We start from the raw sequence: 26225 nt of genomic DNA, 5'->3' as shown, positions 1-26225 counted from the left end.
TGTCAAAAAGTAGAAAAAGAATGCTTCAAATTACAGGCCTCTAATACAGTTTATAAAAATCTGAAGATATTGCTAGTGCAGCCCATTAGATATGAACTATATATTACTACAGCTGATGACTTTGTAAATTTTTTTCAAGTGCAGGTTATATAAATGAATCAACCAACAAGATGCACCGCAAAATAGAATATATGGGTGGTTACTGAGGACTATTTGTGCATCCTTTAAGCTGGGAAACGCACATTCAAGCCTCAGTCTCAGGACAAACTACCTTAAAGTTACAGGGAAACCAAACAGGTATCCCGTTTATAATGAGAGTGAATACTGAGGCTAAATTCCAGCAGAGAGTTCTGTTTTAAACAATCTGAACTGGTCGAACTTTGCTGATTATTCTAGCGTTTAGAATCTTTACTATTTGCTAAGCACTACCTGAAACTCATGACTCACAAACGCCGGGGCATGGAATCACAGCAAAGAACAGGTGAAAAGTTGTTCCTAGTTATGTCATGCAGGCGCATACAACTCCCGTCGTTCCCTGTGCAAGAAATCAACAAATAAACAGAAGCAGCGCATTTCAGATTCGGCTGCGCCGGGCTCGCAATGGCGCCTGGTTTCTGTAGTCTGCACGCGGAGGACCGCCAGCGCGGCGATCCCCGCTTAGCAGAAGTGAAACTACACTTCCCACAAAGGCTCGGGGGCAAGCACTGGCCGCTCTACGTCACTGCTCCAGTCGGCCAATGACAGCTCCGGGCGGCAGTGAGGCAAGCGCCGTCAGGCGCCAAAGTGGTTTTTTTTTTTTTGTTTTTTTTTTTTTTTTGCCGGAGTCGAGCGGGTGCTGCTAGCGGAGGCGCCATATTGGAAGGGACAAAACTCCGGCGACAGCGAGTGACACAAATAAACCCCTGGACCCCTTCGTTCCCCCAGCTCTAAGGGCCGCGATGTTGTACCTAGAGGACTATTTGGAAAGTGAGTGCGCGGCGCTGGCAGGGGCCGCCTATGGGACCTGCGGGCGGGCGAGAGCGCGAGTGGACGGGCAGGCGGGATGGCGGGAGGGAGGGGGAGGCGGGGGATGTTTCTTTCTCACGGTAACTGGCAGCCTCGTTGTGAGCTGCCGGCTCCCTCGACCCCCCCACGCACGCACGCACGCAATGACGCAATCGCGTACTTTCGCCGTTGCCCCGCCTCCTGACGGACTCTCCCTTTGACAGTGATTGAGCAGCTTCCAATGGACCTGCGGGACCGCTTCACAGAGATGCGAGAGATGGATCTGCAGGTGCAGAGTAAGTCGGCGCGTTTACTCTTGTTCGCTACGCGGGTTCAGTGCCGAACTGTTACCATCGACGCTTGCACCTCCTGAGCTTTGACTTTCCTCCGGGTCACTTTGCTGGGACTTAAGGAGTTGTCAAAAAGATCAGGCAGTCCTGTATTTTGCTTCTTATTCCCCTCACCACGCTACTTTACTTGTGACTTGCAAGAGAAGGAGGCGTTAGGGCATGCGCGTTTCTTTTCAAAATGTGTCACTGTTCAAAAAATGTTTCTGTACTTTCATTGAGAATGTAGACATTGTGTATGCCTTAGTGGAAATCGCCCTATAAATAATGAGAATTTTCACTTCAGCCTTATATATCGTGCTTGGATTTCAGCATTCATACTTGTTGAAGTTCATTCTATTCAGAAATTTCAAGAGGAAAAAGCGTGGAAGCACAGGTTATAGGTGGATCTTTATAGAACCTAGTGAACTTGGAATGCCGAGTTTCTAAGAGGATTAATTTGTAGGATACACTTCCAGTTGTCAACAGCGTGATCGTTTTCACAATCAGAATGATGAAAGTAAGATTTTACTGAAAGTTTCTTGTCTGATGTTATAAAATTTTTGGAAATTTAGTGGGCTTTTCTTTTTCTTTCAGTGATAGCTTGGTAGGCTGGTGATTTTTTTTTTTTTTCTCCCTAAAATTAACCTTGCTCTTTCATAAGCATCTTGTTTTATTCATTGTGTTGTTTGCCTGGTTTTCCAGCTACCTCACAATCCATTTTAACTTTAATGTAGTTGAAATGCTAAAGACTTGCTGAAATCGTGTTTTTTGCAGGATTGAGCTTAGACTTTGATGTCAGATAGATCTGAGTTTATTTCAGGACATCACTAATTTACTCATTGACCTTGACTGCATTACCACTTCTGAAGGGGTTTCATTGTCTGTAAAAAAGAGAGTCATCTGAGGATTTAAAATAATGCAAATAAATTTGAATGTATGGCTCCTAATATAAGGTAGGCATTAAATAAAGGGTTCTTATTTTAAACATTTTTCTTTTGACTAAAAATTTTAAATTCTCTTGTAATTTGGATTTAGATTATACAAATTTTACAATAGCTAGAATATTATGTAGTTAATAGGTATTGTGGGTTAACAAAAGAGACCAGTGTCAAATGTTAGGAAATGCTTAAAGGAAAATATTTTTAAAAAAATTAATGGAAAGATTTCTCAGAATCAATAAAGTATTGTTATGCACTGAAGATCTTTAAAAGAAGAATATAGTAAAAAGATTTTCCTCAACCTATATATAACAACGAAATTCCATTTAGTTTTCCTTTGTTAGCAGATATCTGATGAAATAATTATTCTTGGCACATACTTTGACAAAGCTGATATAAACTAAATATAATAGTGTATTGAGTGAATAAATGAGATTGTACCTACCACTTTCTGTTGTGATATGAGATGATGGGGTGCTTAGCCCTATTATAACTTATGGTTAAAATTGTTATTACTTTTTCTTATTAAAAGAAATTTGAGTGTTAAGCTGGTTGCGGTGATGCACACCCATAATCCCAGCTACTCAGAAGGCTGAGGCCAGAGGATTGCAGCCTGGGCAATATAGTGAGACCCTATCTCAAAGGGGAAGAAAAAAAAAAAAAAAAAAAGCTGGGGCTGGGGATGTAGCTCAAAGGTAGAATGCTTTAAAAAGAGAACAAAAGGAAAAGAAAGAAATATGAGGAGCATCCAGTAATTATTTTGTTTTAATTGGTACATTTTAATTGTACATAATGGTGGGATTCCTTATTATATATTCATACATGTACACAATTATTTTGTCACATTCATTAGCTTTGACTCCAAGGTCAGTATAGATACTATCTGTGTTGTCAATTCTCCTTTGATTAGGGGAAAAGTTTTGAAATAAAAAAAAAATGTCAGTGAGGAAAATTGTAACTTTTAAAAACTCAAGTCATTAAGGCATTGTATGTTTATGAAGTCAAAACATGATGTATTAAATGTACTGGCCAAGTGAAATAGTATATGTTATTTTTATTTTTTATTTTGGTTCTCAGGATTAAACACAGGTGCTCTTCTACTAAACTACATCTGTAGTTCATTATATTTTTTATTTTGAGACAGGGTCATGCTTATTTGCTGAGGCTGACCCTGAACTTGAGATCCTCCTGCCTCAGCCTCTCTAATGGTGACCAGCCATTATAGTTTTTTCACCCCTGAATCACAACATGTGTATTTGATAAATGAATTTGCTTATCTAAATATTAAATGTTTTTGTTATGTCAGATGCAATGGATCAGCTAGAACAAAGAGTCAGTGAATTCTTTATGAATGCAAAGAAAAATAAACCTGAATGGAGAGAAGAACAGATGGCGTCTATCAAAAAAGTATGTGTAACAGTTTGAATGATTTATCAATAAATATTGGGACTCTCTGAAAAATATATTTTAACATTAGATTTCTGGATATCAGAATGTGAGAATGTTATCATTGGTTCTTTAGAATTTAATTTATTGTGTTTAAGAGAAATAGGTATAGGGATTGAAGATTTTGGTCATTTTTAAAGTGGTTGTTAGTGATGATTAGAACTATTTAAAAAGTACATTTTTCCTTTTAAATTTTTTTTCTAATTACATATAACTAAGTTGCCTTGCTTTTAGAGATAAAATGCTGCTTTCCAATTTTGGTCACAAAATGGGGTGAAAAATCTTGAGCATATTTTATATGCTAGGTACCTTGGTGAACTCATGGAACAGAATCTTAGAGTTGGAAGGATCTTTGAAAGCCTTTCAATTTAAAACTGTATTTGTATGTGAATCAGATCTAGAAATAGAAAATTCTTTTGAGTTTTTGTTAGTTTTTTAGGACTTAGAGCTCTCTTCCAGTTAAGATGAGCGTCAGCTCCCTCCCCAAGGTTTTCTTTGAAGGTCTGATCTAGTTTATTCAGGGATACATTGGAAGAACAACTTAAAAGCCTTGAATTTAGTCATGACTCTGCAGTGTGACTGTGTGATATTGGCAGATCTTTTTAGTTCCACTGAATAATAATGCCTCCCTACACCCAACCTTCATAGAATTGTTCAAGGATCAACTAAGAAAGCAATTTGGAAACTGCAAATTGAGTAGTTGTGTTATTTATTCTACCATATGGAGGGAAGATTATTTCTGTTAGGAGAAAAAAAAAATCAGAATCTGTAAGAGAAGTGGTCCTGGCTGGAAGCTACCTGGAGGCCCAGGTGTGTGTGAGTATAGACTTCACATAAATACATCTTCAACATCATTGATCATCCCTTTAACCTTCTCAGTTTTTGGTGTAGCACAACAGAAAGTTTGGCACCAATGGAAATTCATAGAATCCTTTTTTCTTGTTTAAAAAATTTTTTTGCTTTACACTGTAGAGAAATTTGAAGTATAGATTGAGTTGTTTGAATTTATACCTACTTTAAAATAGGAGCTAGGTAACAATTGGATAATAAGGACATACAGATCAGAATCCCTTTCTGTAACTGTACTTGAAAAAAAAAGCTTAAGAAAAGCATAAATGTGCTTTACAAGCTACATAAATTCTAATTAGCATTTTTTTCTTTTAAATATTCATTAGCTCACATTGCTTTTTCTAGTATAGAGACTAGACTTGGAACAGTATTTTTTATTTATATCTCTTCTAGGATTTCTGAACATTTTCCTTTAATTCTTGGCCATTGTCCATAATTTCTAATTCTTCCCCAATCACACCCTATCCCTAGGAGACTTTTTATTGCTAATGTAAGATGACTGACAGTGCTAACAAGGTATGATAATGAAAATATAGTTATATGTCTTACACTTGCATGTTTTGAAATGATTAATTTATATTTGAATAAAAATGTTTTTATTCAGGACTACTATAAGGCTTTAGAAGATGCAGATGAGAAGGTACAGTTGGCAAACCAGATATATGACTTGGTAAGTAAAATTAATGTGCATACTCTGCCATAAGTACATGAATTATGGATAATATTTTAAATTTTATTGGCTTAAATGTAATAAGAACAGACTAAAACTAAAGTATTGCTCTCTTAAGCATACCTAATTTAAGGGTTTAGTATCAATTTTTGGGGGGTTCTTTGTGGAAAGCTCATAGAAATTGTTCTAGTTTGATCCATTGCATCTGACATAACAGAAAATTTTAGCCAATACTAAACTACTGTAAGATTGTGTCACATGTATACATATTGTGTCAAAATATATACATATATTTTTTTTAACAAGAATTGATATTTAACTTTATTTTACTAATCCTTATGCTCTTAAGGGTGTGTGTTTATGTGCTTTTTATATCATTTTGTTTCTGTGTAGTCCAATTAAAAGGAGGAAGAGAATTTTTGGGATTGCTGTTGAAGGAATGTTAATAGATTGTTTTCAACAACTGGGTCAGGTGGCAGAAATGTTTGGTAGACTACATAACCTTTAGAAAAAGTTTCTTTCTTGCATCAGTAGTTCTGAAAGATTGAAATTACCAATACAGATACAGTATGTGGTATTTCTAAAAATAATGTTAATGGTTCTCACTCTCTTTTTTATGTGAAGTGGTTCTCACTCTCTTTTTATGTGAAGCTTCTAAAATGCATATATTAGGAAATAATAATTGTTTTTTTCTCAAAGTAAGTTAAGGTATAAAACAATTGCTCACTTCTGTTTAACTTCAGTTTATAGACTTCAGATCTTTTTTTGCAGTTTTATTACTGCAAGGTACATGTAAATAAAATGCCATTAGAGAGTGAGACACATGTAAGAGGTACACACCTCACACGGTGTGCGTTATAAATGCTTGTACTAAACTAGGAAATGCTTGCTATGTAAAGTCATAGAGAATATTTAGTTGTTTTTATATAGTGAAAATATTTTATTGGCCAAAAATACAGGCTCTTTTGTTCATCCTGTTCTGAAAAAAAGTTTCATAAAAGATATTGCCTAAAGAAAGGTAGAGTAGGTTGTAGCTTGATTTATTGTGGAATGAAAACAAACTTCATTGTCTTGAATAATATCTGTAAACACAGGGAAAAAAAGCCATTTACATTTGAATCGAGGATAACATTGTTTAGTAGCAATTCTTCCTCATATTTGATGACCATATTTTTCAATCTTTAGATACTACCTGCTTTTTAATTCATATAGCTCTTTGGTTCTATTCCTTTAACATTTTATTATTTTACTATTTTTATTCCTTTACTAAAGATATTTCATGTATTTTGAAAAAATATATAACTTTGATATGTGCTTTTTAAATGTGTATATGTCTTCATCTATTATTTATGAACCACGTTGTTCACTTACTGTGTACCTGATTAATGGAGTTTTACCTGCATATAATTGAGCAATAAAAAAGTAAGTACTTGAAATGATTCTTGTAAAGTTAGTTGGAAAGATGTCCACAAGTTCATGTGGAGGACCCATGTAGATAGATGTAGTAAGTAAAGAACAGTGGAGTTGAGTGTTAGAGATTATCTGGTGAAAAACTGAATGACTAAGTCAAGCTGAGTTAGAGGGAAGAGATGAGTTTTGAGCACAGGGTCAGGGATGGGATTTGGGGGTTCTGTCGAGAGGAAACCTTTCACTCAGAGATAGTGGCATAAGCAGAATGAAGGCAAATGTTAGGTTAAGCTACCTAGGTTAGAGAGTAAGGTTAAAAGGTGGCATAATCAATTTAAGAAAATATAATAAGTGTAGTAAAAAGTGAATGTCCATAATGGATCCATACAGAGGGCACTACATAACCTAGGTCAGCTCCTTCACTGACAGCATGATGTTGGAAAAGTTATTTATTTTTGAACCTCAGTTTCCTTATCTGTAAATTAATAGCATTTATATATTTTGCTAGAGTAGTTGTGTGTAAGTGTAGTATAATATACTTACCCTTGAACATTACACATTGCATCCATGTATTGAAATATCACATGGTATCCTATAAATATGTATAATTTTTGTGAATTAAAAACTCTTCTTTGAGAATCAATATGTATATTATGCATATATGTTATACATGTTATATGTATATATTGTACACACACATACGTATGTGTATATATACATATCCATATCTATGTATGCTTTTAGCTTGGCAGATAGTAGGCATTCACTCCTTTATTAAAGCCTTGATCCATCTTGTTTTTCCCAACTATAATTTTCTACTTTCCCGAAGCCACAGCTTCCCTTTCAGCCCTCCCAAGTTGAAGCTGTTTTCTCTCACTCTCCTATTATCTCTAGGACTGCCTTTTGTCTTTTCATTCCTCCTCTCCCCTCCTCTTCTTCCTTCTTCGTTCATCTCTTTATTATCTTCTTCTCTCCCTTTCCTTTTAGATAGACCATTGCTATTTCAGGACACCTATATTCTTACTGTAAAAATCTCTTTTCTGTAATGTCTCACTCATATGTGGAATCTAGACCCTTAGGAGTTGAGTGGAATAGTGGTTATCAGAGTCTGGAGATGGGGAGAGGTCAGGTAATGGGTGCTAAGTTATAGTTAGATAGGAGAAAGAACTGTTGTCCTATTTCATAGTAGGTGACAATATGGTAATGGTAATGTACTGCATTTACAAAAAACAAAGATAGAAGAAAGGATTTTGAATGCTTTCATCTTAAAGAAATGATCAATATTTAAGAAGATAGATATATTTACCCTGACTTGAACATTTGTACAGTGTATATATGTGTTAAAATTTCACATGGAACTACATAAACATGTACAATTTTTATGACTCAGTTTTAAGAACTATCTTCAAGATGTAATCATGGATGTAGTCATCCATTTGTTAAGAAACCAGCATCTGGTTCACAGTTGTCTGCTTCTTTGATTTTTGTGAGTTCTAATCTCCTTTCATTGCTGCACATTGATCCTGATCGTCACTTGAAGTTGTCCTATTTCTGAAGTACCTCCTGCATCTACACCTCATCTCCTTCCACTTTATCATTGCATTCTTCTCCAAGCAAGACTCTAGTTGACCTCTTGAACTCTTCTTTCTTACCAGTACCATCCACATTGGTGCCATCATAGGGAGTCTTTTCACTTGCTCTAAAAATCAGGTCATCACACCTAGGGAAAGTCATGCAGCCATGAAGTTGGTGCCACTGCAAAAATTATAGCTTTCATTATTTGAACCCTTTATATTTGAACTTCCTCTTAGTTTTCATAGTTCAACATAGTCAGTTTTTCTTTTGGTTTCTCCCAATAGCTATTCCAAAACTATGCTGCATATGTCATACAAACATCCCTCACCAATTGTGAAAATTTTCCTTTTTTTCATTCTTGTCTGGGGCTTGAACCCAAGGGTGCTGTACCACTGAGCTACTCCCCAACTGTTTTTATTTTTTAATTCAAGACAGTCTTGCCAACTTGCTCAAGCTGGCTTTCAACCTGTGATTCTCTCAGCTCTCAGCCTTCTGAGTTGCTGGGATTACAGGTGTGTGCCCCTGCACGGGGCACCAGTTGTGACTTTTGCCTTGCATTGACAGTACATTTTGAGACTTTTGATGGAAACTTTGTGAAACATCTCCTGCTTATCAGTTTGGCAGTCGCAGCTCCATGACCACATTCTCATGTCAAAGGATGAGGTAGATGTTCTTCCTCTGTTCATCCCTCTCTTATTCTCATCCCCTCCCATGTCCTTTGTGACTTTGCTGCATCACTTTTACCTCCTCTTCTTTATTTTCAGTGTTTTCTTTCTTCTGGCTTCTCTACCACAACGTTTAAACTCGCTTAGGTCTTTCTCTTTGAAAAGAACCCAGACAAGCAAACAAACCTTGTTGTGATCACATGACTGTACTGTGAGTACCATTGTCTGTCTTGAATTTTTTCCTTAAACATCTTGGTGCTCCCTCACCTTTAGTTCCTAAATCCTTGCCAATTTGGATTCTCTTTACCAAACTTCTTGATTGCTAAGTCCACTTTGCACTCTTCACTCTCTGTTTTAACTGTTGTATTGGGCATGTAAATGCTGTTTGCCAACCTTTTCTCCTTACCATTCTTGCTAATCTGTTGTCATTTGACTATCTATTAAGATTCTCCTGTTTTGTGGCCTTTCTCAGTTTCCTTGAATAAAGCTCATAATGGAGGTGTTCCCAGGTTTGGTCCTTGATCTGTGGTTTTTCACTCTTCAGGTACTTTTCATGTAAAGGTAATTTTCTTCACCTCTTCTATTCCAAGTCCAGAGTACTGGTGAGAAATTGTGCCAAATTTCAATTTTGTGCCCCACCCCTGCTCCCCACCCAAGTTATAAAAACCCCTTCATTACCTACCTTTCTGTGTGTTCTCTTAGTTTTAACAATTATATGTTAATCCTCAAAACTGAACTTTTCCTCCGATTCTTTTCATCTCATCTGATCTTTGCTAGACCTCAGAGCTCAATGTATTGAGTTTAAACTCTTAGACTCTCTTCGTTTACTTCCTGCTTCCTCTACTTTTGTTTCTAAAACTCAGAAGAACCACGAATTTAGGATACTGAAAGTCATCCTAGACCCCTTGTTCCCACTGTCCTACATTGAGTTAATCACCATGTATCATCTGGTTTACTCTGAGGACTTCTAATTGGTTCTTATTCACCAATTGTTTATCATTCTGTAGTTTAAGTACTTGTTTTAAAAGATTGAAATACCAGTAGAAACAATAAAATGTACCTCTCCTAAGTGAACAGTGCATTTTGACATTTATATACTCTTGAAACTGATACTCCAACAAGACACAGCATTGCTATTCACTCCAAAATGTTCCTTCTGACATTTCTAGTGCTTTCCCCTCTAGTATCTTAATCCCCCACTGAGTGACTATAGTAGCCTTTCTAAATGGTGTTTCTGCCTTGAATTATCATCCTTATTCTAAAACACACATTTCAGCAAATGATCTCCTATTTGAAAATTCTTGGGAGTTTTGCTCCTGATTTTTTTACTGTGTCTTTCAGGGTCCTTTTGATCTGGTTCCTGCCAGATCTCTGGCTGCATCTCCTCTTCATCCTCCATCCTTCACCACCATCTGTGTGTGCTGTCCACAGTGAGCATACTGTGCAGGGATCACTTCCTGAGCAGGACTGTCCTCTTCATCTTTGCTTGATTAACTGTTCTGCATCCTTCAGTATCCTGCACATGCACTGCCTCTTTATTAACATTGTCTTATTAATCTTGATATTTGTGTCATTTAATGTCTAGGAAAAGATATTTGATTATAGCAGAAGAGGCTTATATTTATATTTTAAGAGTGATTTTAACACAGGATTTGTTTTCCTCTCATGAAAAGTAACTATTAGATGGGGCCAACTGTGCCTAAATGGCAACCCCAACATCGTCAGTGTTCCAGGCTCCTTCTCATCTGTCTGGGCAGGTAGAAGAATTGGAGTAGGAGATCATGCAAGAGGTCACATTTTGGAGTTCAATTAGCTTAGCTCCTTTGAAGAGTTTCCTGGAATCCTATATACTTCTCTTAAGGGCCCCTCTATCTACAAGGGAGACTGAGAAAAGTTTAACAGGGCATATTACCACCCAGACATGGAGGGGTCTATCAGTAAGGAAGAAGGGAGACTAGGTATTGTGTAGGCAGTTAGTGGTTTGTGCCACACCCTGCCACTCGATACCGTCATGCCAACCTTCAGATCTGTTATTCACATGGTTTTATCACTGATAAAATTGCATTGTAACTATTTATTTACCTTTGGTTAATGTACTTGTTTTCCTTATTGTAAATGTCAAGAATTATGTCTTTTTAGTTTAGCATTTTCAGAACCCACCATAGTTTTCCTACAATAAATATTTCTTGACCAAAATTACCTGAATATGTTAGTGGAGAAGAAAGTGCACTAACGTGACTTCCAGGTTCTGAGTCCTGGACATGCAGTTTAATGGGGTCATTATTGAGGCACTGGGTTCGTTTCTCAGCACCACACATAAATAAATAAAATAATGCCCACTGACACTAAAAAAAATATTAAAAAAAAAAAAAGGTGATAAAGTGTGCTGAGATCGTTTCAGAACAAGGATAGACTGCAGTTTGAATAGCCACATGTGTCTTTCCAGGGTATGACTTGAAGAAAAGTAACAGCAGTGTACTTCAGGTGAGTTTAGTTTTCTTCATCGCGTCACTTTAGGATACCAGGAAGTGTTATGATGCTCAAAGCTTTTTGGTATCCTTTTCAAATTGCTCTCATAATTTTATTTTCTTTAGTTTAGAGATTTCTTCCTTCTCTGATGCATAAGATAATTGAAAATTCTTCTGAAATAAGATTTACAAATAAGCATTCAGCAAAGGGGACATTTTTTAAATATTAAAGTTTATAGTAATGTATAAATTTTTGATATTTCAACTAAAAATATATTCCACTGTAAGCTTCCCTTTTCATTTTTGTTTTTTGGTACTGGGGATTGAACTCAGGTGTTTGATTACTGAGCCACATCCTTAGCCATTTTTTATTTTTTATTTTGAGACAGGGTCTTGCTGTTTTGCTTAGCGCCTCACTAAATTTCTGAGGCTGGCCTCAAACTTGCCATCCTCCTGCCTCAGTCTCTTATACCACAGGGATTATAGGCATGCACCACCACTCCTGGCTTTATCTTCTTAATTATAACAAAACAGATTTATTAAATGATAAAGTCACTATCACTATGCAAATTAGTGACAAAATTGGACATCCCAAAATATTAGATCTAACCAGGGCTCTTCAAGGCTGGTGAGGTTCTTGATCATTGTGTGCCCTCAGAGCCTGACAGATTAATCAGATAGTGCACAGAGGGACAAATGATGTCAAGGTGATCTAAACCAGTGTTTTACAAACCTTAGTCATTCGCTTTCCACCTTGATTTTATAGAGACATACCACCTGTACTAAGTAAATTTTAAAATCAAATGTATTTAAGAGGACACTTTCTAATTTGATACTACAAACATAAATGAAAGACTAGCATGAGTTATCATGAAGAGAAAATTATTAAGGTGTTGAAAACAATTATGTACCTTCCTTGGAAAGCTTGCGCCTTGGGCATTGCAGATTGCCACAGTGTCTTGTGATGATTGAGCACTATATTCAAGAATAAAAAATTGCCATATTAGCTTGCAGGTAATTGTAGTCAAACATAAGGGGATTGTTGACTTGTTCAGTAGAGAGGTTATTAAATAGAGTCACCTGTCAGATTAGGTATTCTCCCTGCAATATCAGTGGTGAATATCCAAGTGAAAGTCTGGTAATACAATTTGTCTGTCCCTCATCCAGAATGATGGGGAGCACAGGTGATTGTGCTCTCAGAGCTTCATGACTCTGGAATATTTGCACACACTTTACCAGTTGAACATCTCTAACCTGAAAATTCAGAATCTGAAATGCTATAAATATGAAACTTTTTTGAGTGTTGATAGGATGCCACAAGTGGAAAGTTTCACATCTGACCTCTTGTGATGATTTGCAGTCAAAACACAGGTGCACTAAAAATATTGTATAAACTTACCTTCAGGCTGTATAATGTATGTATGAAACATAAATGAGATTTATATTTAGAATTGGGTTCTATCCCCAAAGTTCCTTTTTAAATATATGCAACTATTCAAAAATTTGAAAACATTAGAAATCTGAAACACATCTAGTACCAAATAGTTCTGATAAGGAGTCCTCAGCCTATGTGTAATTGGGTTTGATTTCATCCCTCATTGTTTTATATAACATGGTGTTTTGCTATTTGTTTAATGAAATATCTCATTTACTTTTGACATTACAGTGCACTGACTGATTCCTGTGACTGGCACTGGCACTGCTCAGGTTACCTCTTTTGTTAAGAAAAAAAAAATGTATTGCATAACATCAACAAGTGAAGATATTCGTGAATTAGGAGTCCACTGGACAAACTGATAGTTTATTTCAGTGATTGTTTCAGTGAGATTTGACTAACAAAATTGTCATGTTAAAATAATTGCCTTCTATATTCGAATACTCATAAATAGTCATTAAACACTCGTGTTCCTCAGCCAGATGTCACTGTCGTAAAGATGTACTAGATGGCCATACCTAGTAAAGTTGATTTACAGATACTCTGATAAAATTTGAGCTTTTGGTTAATGCTCGAATGATTTTAGCAGTCTCTTGCAGGGCTCAGTACCCTTGAACTTGCTGCTGGTTTTATATCCTGGCCGTACCTGAGATGAATATATTTCAGACCCACATTTTACCTATAAATTTCAGAGTTTCCCATCTGATACTCTAATTAGGGAAATATATTATGTGAGTTTGACCTTTTGATTTGTCTCTTGTCTTTATTGTCTTTTAGGAAGATGATTAGATGTAGTTTTGTGCTAATGCCTGAAGTATTTGGTTCAGCCAAAGGATAGGTCATATTTTTATCTACTTTAAATATAATTTGGAGATACAAAAAATCATTTTTATGACTTATCAGAGATATGCTTTGCCATCATGGTTCCTTTTTCTTCCCCAATTTACCCTCATTGTTCACTACAACCAAATCTTATGACGGATAAAAATTTATCTCTTATTGCCATGGATTTCACCTTAAAAGCTAATAAACTGATTGTTCGTTCTGAAAGGGCAAACTAGACATCTACATTTTAGAACTTGAATGTCTTGGAAGTAATAAATTATGTTTAAATGTTTTAAAAGCTGTACCTAGTTTTAATTTGGTTCAATCAGTGACACATTTTAAAATTTAAATATTGGAAAGCTGGGAGATTCAAAAGAGAAAGGATAAAGTATTTTTATATGCAAAAATGTTAAAGGATGAGGATTTTTTTGTTTTTTGCAGAGGGGCCAAGTATGACTGAAATTCTTTATGATCATGAATATGTTTTAAAAAATATTTCCTTTGTCTTTTTAAAAAGCTGACAAATAGTTTAAACTTAAAACAGTAATAATTAGGAGTTATAGAATACGATTTGGTATTACAGGACAAAGCAGCTTTTGTGAATGGTATTCATTAACATTAAATGGGGAACAAATCAATAATTAGACTCTCATCAATCTTGTGTTGGGAATCTGTGGGCTAATGGAGAATCCCTCTCAATGGGCCAGTTCTCTTTACTACTATAAATCAGTCTTACGAGGTCAGGTGTTATGGAGGGGTGGAGTAACTAGGTCCCTGCATTGCCTGCTATGTAGGGAGCCACTGTGGTGATCAGCTAAAATAGATGTTTAACCCATTCATGCAGGCTGAGTGGGTGGAGAGAGGGCACATTGTAGATTCCAGTGGAGTTTAGTGCAGCTCTTATTATAGCCATTTTAATACTATGTATGTGTCCTGGTGCTTTGTAGCTAAGTTACATCTTGTGCTCTACTTACTTCCTGACTTCTAATTTGATTTAGTATAGTAGTGTAAATCAAATAAAACTACTTTTCATTGTTGAATAATTGCTTATAATACCAATTAGTTCATAATCTTTTTTACATATCTAAAAATGAGAATAATTGGAAGGTGTTGTACAAAGCTGCTCACCGCAAGGTGGTTAAGGTTTTTTGTTTATTTTAATTATAAATTTGACTTATAGAGTTATTAATTCTTTGAGTTCTGTTCCCTTTTCTGAGCTATGAAGTATTGAAAATGTCATCATTGTCCATGATTCATGTGTAAAAAACTTTTGTCAGTTATGCATTTAGCAAATCGAAGCAATTATGCAAAGGTGAAATGAGTTTGTATGGTGTTAAAAATAAAGGAAGGTCTTCCTGTTACCCTGAGACCATGCTCCCAACCAGGATTCTAGCAGACTCCCTCTCCATGTTATATATATTACAGGCCCTGGCGTAGTTTATTTTTTTCTCTGCGCATACTGTCTTTCTGTTCCTATACATTTTTAAATCATTGCTCCTTCTTTCCATTTACTTGAATACAATTCATTCTTTGCTATCTAACCATTTATACCTCCTCTGTGTCTGCCACCACCCAATGTTATGTTTTTACTTTATGTGCTGCTTCTGACTCTTTTTGAAGTGTTGCTTATTTGTTGCATCTAGACTATGTATTTTTTAAAAAATCTTTATTATATTACATATCATATGTAAATTTGAATTTGTTGGCTAAATTCTGATTCCTGTGAAGGTAGGAATTCTGTCATATTCTTCACACATCCTCCATTTAATTCAGCAAGAACTTGATAGGAGCTCAATATTTGTAATATTTGTAAGAAAAGTGATGGGGTGTTTTCATTGTATTAAGTATTTTAGAACTTAAGTATTTGAGTATTTATTTTAATTTCCCTTGAGATTAAATTTTGACAATGAAAGAAATATTCTTGAACAGAGGTCTGTGTTCATACTTTATTATTGGAAGGGAGGTTCCATTGAAGGATGCTCGATTACCTGCATGTTCTTTGAATAGGAGCAAGTATCCACAACACATGACCCTATAGGGTTTTAAATATTGTAATTTCAGTTTCTTTCAAGCTCTGAAGAGTTATCTAGTGTGTGAGGTAAAGGGGAAACTAGGTTTTCAATGACTGAAAACTTACAAACCAATACCCCAATGGTTGCTCCTAACATATAAAATAGAAATAATAGGACATAACTCATTTTTCAACTTGAATTATATTACTTTGAGTTAAAAATCAGTTGGTTTCCATATGCACAGGTTCAGAGGGCAATGTTAGAAATAAATGGTTAAGCACGATTCATTGCAGACAGATCTTATTTCTGAAATGCATTAACTATATATGACTTTGGGCTTGCTACTTACCCCCTGTGAGTCTTAGTTTTTTTCTTTTATAAAGTAATAACCTGCCTAGTAATAACCTATCCCAAAAGATTAGCATAAGGACTAGAAAAGAGACATCTAACACACCAAGCACTATGGTTACATGGCTCCTTCACAGGCATCTAACATGCACCTGTCCTCTGCTGTTTTTGTCCCTCTCTCGCCCATTTAGATACACATTATCTAATTGAACTTCTTATTTTTGATCCATGCTGTTTCATAGCGCATTTTGATGTTTGTAAGAAAGTTATTCCTAATTATGACAGCGATCCAGTGGGAAACTGGACTTTGAAAAGGATGTTGTTAGTAATGTAACATGAATATTTTTCAAAGAACTTGTTTTTTCCTTTTGAGTAGTAAGTTTGTAAAAGTATTGAAAACACTTCATTTTAAGCTTAAAAAATACATTAAGACATTGCTGCTAGTTTGAGATGTCATATAATTTTCTGAAATTAGTCAAAAGATCTCTATGTAAGTGAGAAAGTAAAATTTTGCCACTTTAACTAGGGCAGTAATATTATAGACAAAATCATTTTAGCCAGGCTTTTTGGGGAATAATGTTTTCTGACTAAAATCCCCTTTTGTTTGAGACCTTTACATAAATGTTTACAAGTATAATGGTCAGCTTTCCTGACTTAGAAAAGTATGTAGAATATAGTAGCCTCTTTGTAGACAGAGCATCTTTTTTTCATCATTCTAAATATTAGTTATTATGGTGTGGCTCTATGGAATGGCCTGATCATAAGTAGTGGAGATTAGACTGAATGTACTCACAGGGTATATTTTGGAAAAGTTACCAGCCCTCCAGCCCTTCCTCTCATCCTTTAATCCCAAGTCTCAGTTTTGCTTTAACTTTCATATCCTACACTTGTGCCAATTGAGTGCAGAACATTCTAACAAATTTGAGATTCTGATTTCTTAAAACTTAAAGTTGATTAAAGGAGGCTTGGGAGATGATTTAGCCTACCTCCCTTGTTTAGTAGATTCAAAACCTCTGAGGCATAGTTTATTGACTTGCTCAAGAAAACTAAGCAGATTCATTAAAAGAAACAAAGATTTAGGTTTCCTCATTAAACTGACACTTTAACAGTGTCCCAAATTTTGGTGGTTATCTTTGATCTTCTTTGAAACAGGTAGATCGACACTTGAGAAAGCTGGATCAGGAACTGGCTAAGTTTAAAATGGAGCTGGAAGCTGATAATGCTGGAATTACAGAGATATTAGAGAGGCGTAAGTAAAATTTACAGTTTTCCATCAATATTGGACAATACATGTGCAAATCACTGAGAAGACACTTGTCCCACAGAAGCTTTTCAGATCCTACCCTTCGCCGGTTGGTGGCATCTCGGTTGCATAACTTGGACCCCAGCAGTTGGAACTGTTTGGGTCACGGACACCACTGAAAGGGATAATGTAGGCTGTCATCTGACTCACTCTTTATGAAAAAAACATACCAAGTCATTCCATCTTTAAATATCCACACATACTAGTAAGATCAGTGACAAAAGCAAAGATTGTTTTAAAGAAGTATCACCACTGAGAGACAAATTAACCTTCTACCATTAAGATAGCGACTTTGTCCTGCCTGTTAGTTTTTCTTCTTAGGAACTTCCTTAAGACTTTTCCTCAGCTGTATCTATTGAGAAAGATTCTAATATATTCCACAGCATTTCCTCTTTTTTAAAAAAGCCTTTTTTAAACTTTATATTATCAGCAAGAAGCCATGTTAATATTTCTTAGCAAGGCTCAAATTGATCTCCTGCTATAAGTTACCCATATATACTTCTTGGGTTTAATTCGGGAGACTTAGCAGAAATAAATGGCTGAGTTCTGTTTTTTTAACTAACTCCTGATCTCGTCCAACCTAAATAGGTGAGATACATAAAAACAGAGAGTGTGGTGCTAGGCCTAGAGGAGACACTCACTAAATGTCAGTAGAACCAAATAGTGTTATGGGTGTTTTCTACTAGAACTTAATTAAAGTTTGCAAGCATTTTTTTCCCCTTGGTACCTTACAATAGCAAGAATACTTACATGTTTCTATTCATAAAAGGTTTTTTGATGGTGTGAGGATGTATATCTCACTCCAGGTCAGTTAGAGATGCCAGTATAAAATCCATTTTGATTTCCATAGTTGCATTTTTTAATTCAAAAGTAGACCCATCACTTTAGATAACAAATCAATTTATTTGTGATACTTTCATTCTGGAGGAAGTCTGTCAAGGATGAGTATTTGGAGACAAAATACAATATTCTATAGCTGCTTTTTTTTTTTAATATAATACTGATGGTAGCTGTGAATAATGATAACTCATGCCTATTCAGTACTGCAGGAAGGTTAATAAAAGCATCCTCTCTAAGGACACAGACATATGAACCTAAATTGGATCAAGTTATAAAACTGCTCCATCCTGTGCCCTGCCATAATTTCATCTCAAGGGATCAAAAATAAACCCAGAGAATTTCTTTAAAAGTATTTTAAAGCTTGGTGTTAAAGATTCTTCCCCTCACTTTTTACAGGTAAAATCCCTGAATTCTTTTAGGAAGTCTTCACTGTTATATGTCATTTTAATGATCAAAGAATTTCCTTTCAGATTAGTAGTGTCCTGTCACACAGAACTTTAGAATTTCCTAGTAAAAGGTCCTCAATTCTGTTATACTCACCTGAGGTTTTTAGATTTTATCAGTAATTGTGGTTATAATATCCATTCATCCATTCGTGTGGCACCCACGTGGTGACTTCCCTAACTGAGCATTAGCATGCCTTGAGCCATTTTGTATTTAAGGTGAATATTGAAATGGATTTCTTATTGTTTGGAGAGAGTACAGCTCAGAGTGGAATTGGCAGTGGTGACCCTCTGACACATGATAAAATGATACAGGTCTATGCATAGAGCATGCCAGCCGTCTGCTGGGTTAGGGGACACACTGCCAGTAGTTGGTTAACATGTAGAGTTTGGTAGTGACATTTAATGGTGGTGTATCTCTGTGCCTTTCTTTTTAGGATCTTTGGAATTAGATACTCCTTCACAACCAGTGAACAATCACCATGCTCATTCACATACTCCAGTGGAAAGTAAGTTTGGTTTAGTGCTCTAAATATTTAAATACAATTCAAAGCTCATTATTTACATCACCTGCGTGTTCTCTTTCATAAGCTGAGAATGCTTCTTCCCTCCTTTTTTAAAAAAAATTAGTGATATGTTTTCATTGCAAATCCTGACAGATTTATCTTTTTCATTTGGGAAAAGCATACTTGACTTATGAACTCATGGTCTGTTCTCTCTGAAGTTCCTAAAGGGAGAATATGAACTAGTAATAGCTGTATATGCTCCCTACCTGCAGATGCCCAGTTCTCTCAAGGGGGTGTTACAATTTAGCCAAACAATAAACTAGGCCCTTAGTCTTTTTCATCCTTGCTTGGCCTATGAAAAAGTCATATGGTTGGTGAGTTAGTGAGTAAAGGAATTGTTGGCCAGCTGGTTGGCTAGTGGACTGGTTGTACTAGTACATTTTTTTTTTTTTTTTTGGACAAATCAATTTGATAGGAAAGAAGATTTGATTGAAGATAAAATTCCTCTCACATTTTATATGAAACCATGATGCATCTTGGGTTATCTTCAGTACTTTACTCCTGAAGATTTTTAGATGTGATTAAAACGTGACACAGTTCTGTTTGTCCTCTCTTCTGAGAAAATGTTATAGTCCCTGTTTGATAAGGAACCCATATTGTGAGTGTACTGGTTTATGACTGCTGGAATTGTGCCTATCTGTAGTTCTCTAAAGTTTAAAAACACGTGAATTCTTTATTTATATGCAGAAAGGAAATATAATCCAACTTCTCACCATACAACAACAGATCACATCCCTGAAAAGAAGTTTAAATCTGAAGCTCTGCTCTCTACCCTTACATCAGATGCCTCTAAGGAAAATACACTAGGTAAAGTTGTTTTCTTAAATATTATTGATTTTTTTTGTTTGTTTATTTGTGTTAGAATAGGGGAAATGAAAGCATCAGGACTAGTGCATCTTAGAGATAAGTCTGCATATGAAGAAAGAAGAAAAAGGAAAAGTGTTTTCCATTACTCAAGCTACAGTACATGAAGAATTTCATTTGAATTATTCTATCTGTGCTGGCAAATAATGTATTTTAAACTCAGTAATATTTACAACCATTTTTATTTCTTTACTTCTGTACAGGTTGTCGAAATAATAATTCCACAGCTGCTTCCAACAATGCTTACAATGTGAATTCCTCCCAACCTCTGGCATCCTATAACATTGGCTCATTATCTTCAGGAACTGGTGCAGGGGCAATTACCATGGCAGCAGCTCAAGCAGTTCAAGCTACAGCACAGGTAAAAAGTTCAGAATCATTGGCAAACCCTATTACAAACAACTGGATACGAACAGGTTTTTGACATTGTGTGGTTTAATTTTTAGATCAGTCTTATGATAATAACATGTAGTGAACTAATAAATAGGAATTGCCTGACTGATGATAAAAAGTAAATGGTAGATTTGTCTTCTAGGCTGTCCTCATAGTAGTTGCCCAGGTTGCCTGTGTTCTCAACTGCAGTCCTTAGCACTTGCTGGGACAGTTGTTTGGCCTTTCTACCACTTTCAGGACTTTCTCAGTGACCTTGGGACTTAGATTGGCTTGAGTTTGTTCACTTTTGAAATTGCCAGTGTTCCAAATTGAGAAGCAACCCTTCCCACAGTTACTACTTAATTGTGTAAAAACTGATTTTAAATCTTTACATGAAATAACTTAAATGCCAGTGATGAAAATCGTTTAAGCAATGTATAATCGTTTAAGCAATGTAAAATCGTTTAATAAATGTATAGTGGGAAAACAAAAATAACACTATAACCTTTAAAACTTGAGAAAGTCTATGTATTTATATCTATTAATGCTATAAATGAATGTCTATTTAAGATGAAAGAGGGACGAAGAACGTCAAGTTTAAAAGCCAGTTATGAAGCGTTTAAGAATAATGACTTTCAGCTGGGAAAAGAATTTTCAATGCCCAGGGAAACAGCTGGCTATTCATCATCTTCAGCACTCATGACAACGTTAACACAGAATGCCAGTTCGTCAGCAGCTGACTCACGGAGTGGTCGAAAGAGCAAGTGAGTTTTCTCATCACAGTAGCCCCATACCTTGGCCAAGTTTTCAGTCTGCTTGGCACCTAGCTGGGCATCTGTGCCTGTTATCCAGGGCATAAAGGATCATGATGAACTTAGGACAGGTCAGAAGATGTGAGGCTTTCATTTACAGTGCCATGCTTTGGAGGAATAAAAGTCTTTAAAAAGTGTAAGAGTTGTTTTTAATTTTCTAGAGTCTTAATTCAGCTTGTCAAGTAAATGACTTCTGTTTACTTTCATTTGTTCATTAGCATAAACCATTTTATGTAACTGTTTTTCACTTATAAATTCTTATTTTGCCATATGCTTCAAGGTAAATTAATACATAAAATGTAAATTACATTTTTTTACAAATATGATTTTTTAATTTGATTAATAGCAAGTTGTCTTAATGCTTGGTCTTATGTCCCCAAAATCGATGATGTGAAAATATGCCTAGGTGTTCTATCTGAGACTCTTAGGATGATTATAGGAGCTTTAATTTTGAAATCTTAACAGCATTGAGTACCATCTGTCCCTGGTAACTGAATATGCTGGGTGCTTATACATAATGAAAGTTCCAGTGCTAGAGCAAAAGAATTAGTTACTTTATAATTTTGTTATAATTAATTTTTAACTGTATTGTGTTTTTTATTTATAAATCCCTGAAAGAATGATGGATATAAATAATCATAGAACTAATCAGCTTGTTAAAAATTAATTTTAATTTTAATGAATCAAATTTAATTTAGCTGCTTATGGTGAATGTTTATATTTTTAAAATGAGCTAGCCTAGAGCTAGGGGTAAATAATTTGTGATTTTTGACACTCTCGGTTCACTGTCTTACACATGGTAGGTATTCACATGTCAGGTAATGGTCATAATTATTTTCATCAAGTGCTTTTCTGTATTTGCATTTTACATTTTGATGAAGAGTATTCTGTTTATTTAGAATTACAAAAAAATGTCTAAGGTAACCATGACTAATACTAATTCTTAAAAATACTGTGTATAGTTTAAGTCAATGGTAAGTAGTAACTATGATTGAAAATATTTTTAAAACTCGGAAACAATTTTAAAAGAAGTTTCTTTTGAATACCTTTGTTCTCCAGAAAACAAAACATTCCAAATGAAAAAATAAATAAAAATGTTGCTTTTCATTGTTCTAAATAAAAGTGTGTGTTGAAATCAGATTACCTTAACCTGGGATTAGATGTTAATTTATACATTTGATGTTTTTCTTGGGTAGCATCTGATGATGACCAAATAAAACCAATATTTTTTTTCAGAAACAACAACAAATCTTCCAGCCAGCAGTCATCCTCTTCTTCCTCCTCTTCTTCCCTGTCCTCGTGCTCTTCATCATCAACTGTTGTACAGGAAATCTCCCAGCAAACAACAGTAGTGCCAGAATCAGACTCAAACAGCCAGGTCGATTGGACTTATGACCCAAATGAACCTCGATATTGCATTTGTAATCAGGTAAAAGTCTGGTGTATTTCTGTAACAGCATAATCCAAATAAACTAGAAAGAAGAAAATGATTCCATTTTCCAGAACTCTCTTACTCTAGTAAAATACCCTTGCTTTATTTGTATGCTTTTCTTCCCCTTATAAAAGTGACATGTTTGCTGTAAATTCAAAGAATGTAAAGAAAAGTGCTGGAACTGGGGCTGTAGCTCAGTAGTAGAGTACTCGTTCCACCTTCATAAAGCCATGGGTTTGATCCCCAGCACCTTAGTAAAGAAAGAGAATGGATGTGAAGGGAGGGAGGGAGGGACTGAGGGAAGAAAAGGAAGGAAGGAAGAGAGGGAGGGAGGGAAGGAGGTCAGTCCAAGTTGACTATAATCTCAGTGTTCAGATACAACTTGTAATGAAACATTTGACATACCATGTTATATTCCCTGCACACATATAGGCTGTCGACTGCAGATTGAGTAACTTTAACAGTTGAAATTTATTTTCTCTCAGTTCCGGAGGCTGAGAAGTCAAAGATGTAGATGCCAGCCAATTTGGGTCCCAATGAGAGTGTTCCTTCTAGCTTCTAGACTGCTGCCTTCTGACATGTACTCAAATGGTAGAGAAAGAGAAAGAGTAGGGGCTTCTCTTGTGTCTTATAAAGGCACAGCCCTATCAGATTAGGGCCTTTCCCAATGACCTCACTTAACCTTCACCACTTCCTCACAGGCCCTATCATATATAAGTTACATGGAGGCTTAGGGTTTCAACATACAAATTTTGGGGGCATACAAGCATTCATTCCACAACACATATTTACATAGATAACGTATGTGAGAGAGAGTTTAACAGTAGGAATTACCATATATACTTTTTTGGTAATGAGCTTTTTTACTAAATCAAATACACTGAACATGATTTATAATTAAAAAGTATGGAAAAAACAATTTGGATTTAGATACTTGTTATATAGTCATAATAAAAATATTTCGTTTTCTTTTAACTAGGTATCATATGGAGAGATGGTAGGATGTGATAACCAAGATGTAAGTATTGAAATTTGCTACTTAGGAGTGAAAAAAACCATAGGTTTTTATTGCTTAAATATTTTTCTTATATATTGTATCTCATAGTCTTAAGAAAATAAATTGCAGCTATATTAATTATGTTATGCTAATGCTAGAATATTCTGTTCCACAATACGGCTGGGTTCCTTAATGCATTCCCTACTTAAATTTTTAAAGCTAATGTAATGTTATATGCAGGTTATATTTTTTATAAGCATTATGCTGTATGATAATTATAATCATTCTCCTTCCCTTTGTAAAGATGTGTTTACTATAGTCTAGTTCATTTATCACATTGAAGAAGTAGAACTTTAAAATAGTACATTTTTTTTAAGAAGAATGATGCCAAGAAATAATTGAAGATCTAATGTGAGTTTTTTTTCCCTTCCGTTAGTATAGTGTTTTCTACTGTTCTCATCAGGTGGCAGCTAATATGGAGCCCCCTCTGATATAAAAAATAAAGGAGATTGAAAGAATTTCCTAGTTCTTCTTTAGGAATCTTAATTTTGGTTAGGGATATGTGTTCTATTAAGTGCTGACAATTATTTTTGTTTTGTAATTTTGAAACCCTCCTTACTTTCTTCTATAGCTCAGCCTCCTTGGTGTCCTTCTTTTGCTCCCAGGGGCTAACGGAGCCCTGAATTCTCTGAAAGTAGTAACCAGAAACTTCAGAATCCTCGGATTAGCAAGAATTTTAAATTTGTAAAAACAGCCTGAAAATTTATAGGAATTGACTTGGTGTTGTAAAAGTTGTGCCGTTCCCCGTTTGATAGTCAAAACAAAGTCTTCACAGGGTGGGGACACACCCCTCTTTCACTGTCTACAATCACTTGCAGGCTGTTTTGGTAATTTCAGAATAGTATTGCTCCCCCATCTCAAGAACATTGCCAGAGGCTGTCTTCTGGGGCAGTCAGTGAAAATGATGACTGAGATTTCTGTAAATGCCGCATCATAAGCTTTCAGATCCTCTCCTCTCTTGTGCACTGCTGCATGCTAAGACTTTCTGTGGAAATATAGAACCATTTAGTATGTTTCATAGAGGGGTTCTTCATCTCTGCATCTCTAGGAATAGACGCACCCAGAAAAGACACCCAGGGCACCCCTCATGTCTTCACTCACAACTAGCTCACTTACTTAATGAGGGAGCAAATAAGGCTGAGTGTTAAATAAAATCTTTAAAATACATTTATCTTTTTCATAAAATATTCATCTTACTTCTTTTTGTCCTCCAAAGGTGGTACTTTCTAATTAAATTAATGAAAATTAGTCAGTTTTAGTTTATTATTTAGTGTTATGGAAACAGCTTACTTAAACCTCAGTTATCCAAAATGTGTAATTTTTCTGCGCCATTATTTCCTGATTCATAAAGTATTATCAGGTGGACTAAGTCATTTCTAAAAGTTCTAGATCTAAAAATTCTAATTTTTGTTAGTTGAAAAATCTAGTCTCCTGGGCATACTTTAATATACTTTCTGTTTGCTAGAACTGCTAAATTTTTTTTTTTAAATTTTGCTTTCCAGTGCCCAATAGAATGGTTCCATTATGGATGTGTTGGATTGACTGAAGCTCCAAAAGGAAAATGGTACTGTCCACAGTGCACTGCTGCAATGAAGAGAAGAGGCAGTAGACACAAATAAAGGTGTCACTTGAGGAAGGAAAGCTTCAGCTCAGCATTTTATATAGGACTCTAAAACGGAAGAGAGAAAGAAGAAGCAACTCATTTCCAGGCAACCACTTAAAGGATTTACACTGACAATCCTATAAGATCTTGAACTTGAATTTTATGGGTTGTATTTTAATAATGTAAGTAAATTATTTATGCACTCCCGGTGTGCTATGAATATTATTCCAGTTAGCCTTGGATTATTTCTGTGGCCAACATATGCAGACATTTGTACTCCTCAACCATTTTCTCAAAGTAATGGGCATTCTATAATTTAGACTTCAAAGAATTCCAACGATGATGATTTTAAAAGTATTTTATATTCAACAGGTATATTCTGCTGCATGTACTGTACTCCAGAGCTGTTATGTAACACTGTATATAAATGGTTGCAAAAAAGAAAAAAAAAGTCAGCCCTTCTGAAAAGAATTTAAGATAATGGTTTTTAAAATGCCTTTATAATAAGCTTTGTTTCTTTGTGAAACTAATTCAGCAGGCTGAAGGAAATGGTTCATGTGATAAAGTGGGCTGGTGTCCTCTAGAGTACCTGGGTACATAAACAGAAACTCCTGTAGGTAAAAACTAATTTGTGCCATTAGTCTTTATATGTTTCTGCATCCAGATAGAGTGCAGTTCATGAGGGTGGGGGTGGGGGGCTGATGGGGGAAAGGGTGTTAAAGTGATACATTTTTATACCAAATGTGTTTATTTTTTTGTGCAAGTAATCCTTAAAATTGGAATTGTATTAGGTGTTAAAATAAAGTTTTTAAAAAATTACTTGTATTTATACTTTACACACTTAATAATGAAAATTTCTTAATTCCAGTTTACTTACAGTTTTCATAATCCAAAAAGGACGAGGCCCAGGACACAGAATGCTATGTAATCTGTGATTTCTGTAATAGTACTTTGAATTTGTGTTAGGAAAATAAGGGAAAGA

General features: G+C 35.4%; 1 protein-coding gene across 2 annotated transcripts; it reads left to right on the top strand.

Moving 5' to 3' along the window:
- Positions 1-835: 835 nt before the first annotated feature.
- On the top strand, positions 836-25917 carry Ing3 (inhibitor of growth family member 3). Of its 2 annotated transcripts, XM_047562355.1 has the most exons (12): positions 836-966; positions 1209-1280; positions 3558-3658; positions 5151-5216; positions 17104-17200; positions 18975-19046; positions 19791-19910; positions 20171-20328; positions 20910-21103; positions 22388-22580; positions 23563-23601; positions 25143-25917. In XM_047562355.1, exons 1-12 carry the CDS (start codon positions 939-941, stop codon positions 25257-25259), a joined length of 1257 nt encoding a protein of 418 aa, XP_047418311.1. In that variant the 5' UTR covers positions 836-938; the 3' UTR covers positions 25260-25917. The 2 variants fall into 2 exon arrangements, 1 of the variants encoding a protein (XP_047418311.1); XR_007109910.1 differs by lacking the exons at positions 17104-17200; positions 20171-20328; positions 20910-21103; ... (1 more) ...; positions 23563-23601; positions 25143-25917.
- The last annotated feature ends 308 nt before the right edge of the window (positions 25918-26225 follow it).

This window comes from Sciurus carolinensis, chromosome 8 (genome assembly GCF_902686445.1).
Source record: "Sciurus carolinensis chromosome 8, mSciCar1.2, whole genome shotgun sequence".
Classification (NCBI taxonomy): Eukaryota; Metazoa; Chordata; class Mammalia; order Rodentia; family Sciuridae; genus Sciurus; species Sciurus carolinensis.
The sequence above is the reverse complement of the archived record's forward strand: the minus strand, read 5'-3'. Positions and strand labels throughout refer to the sequence as shown.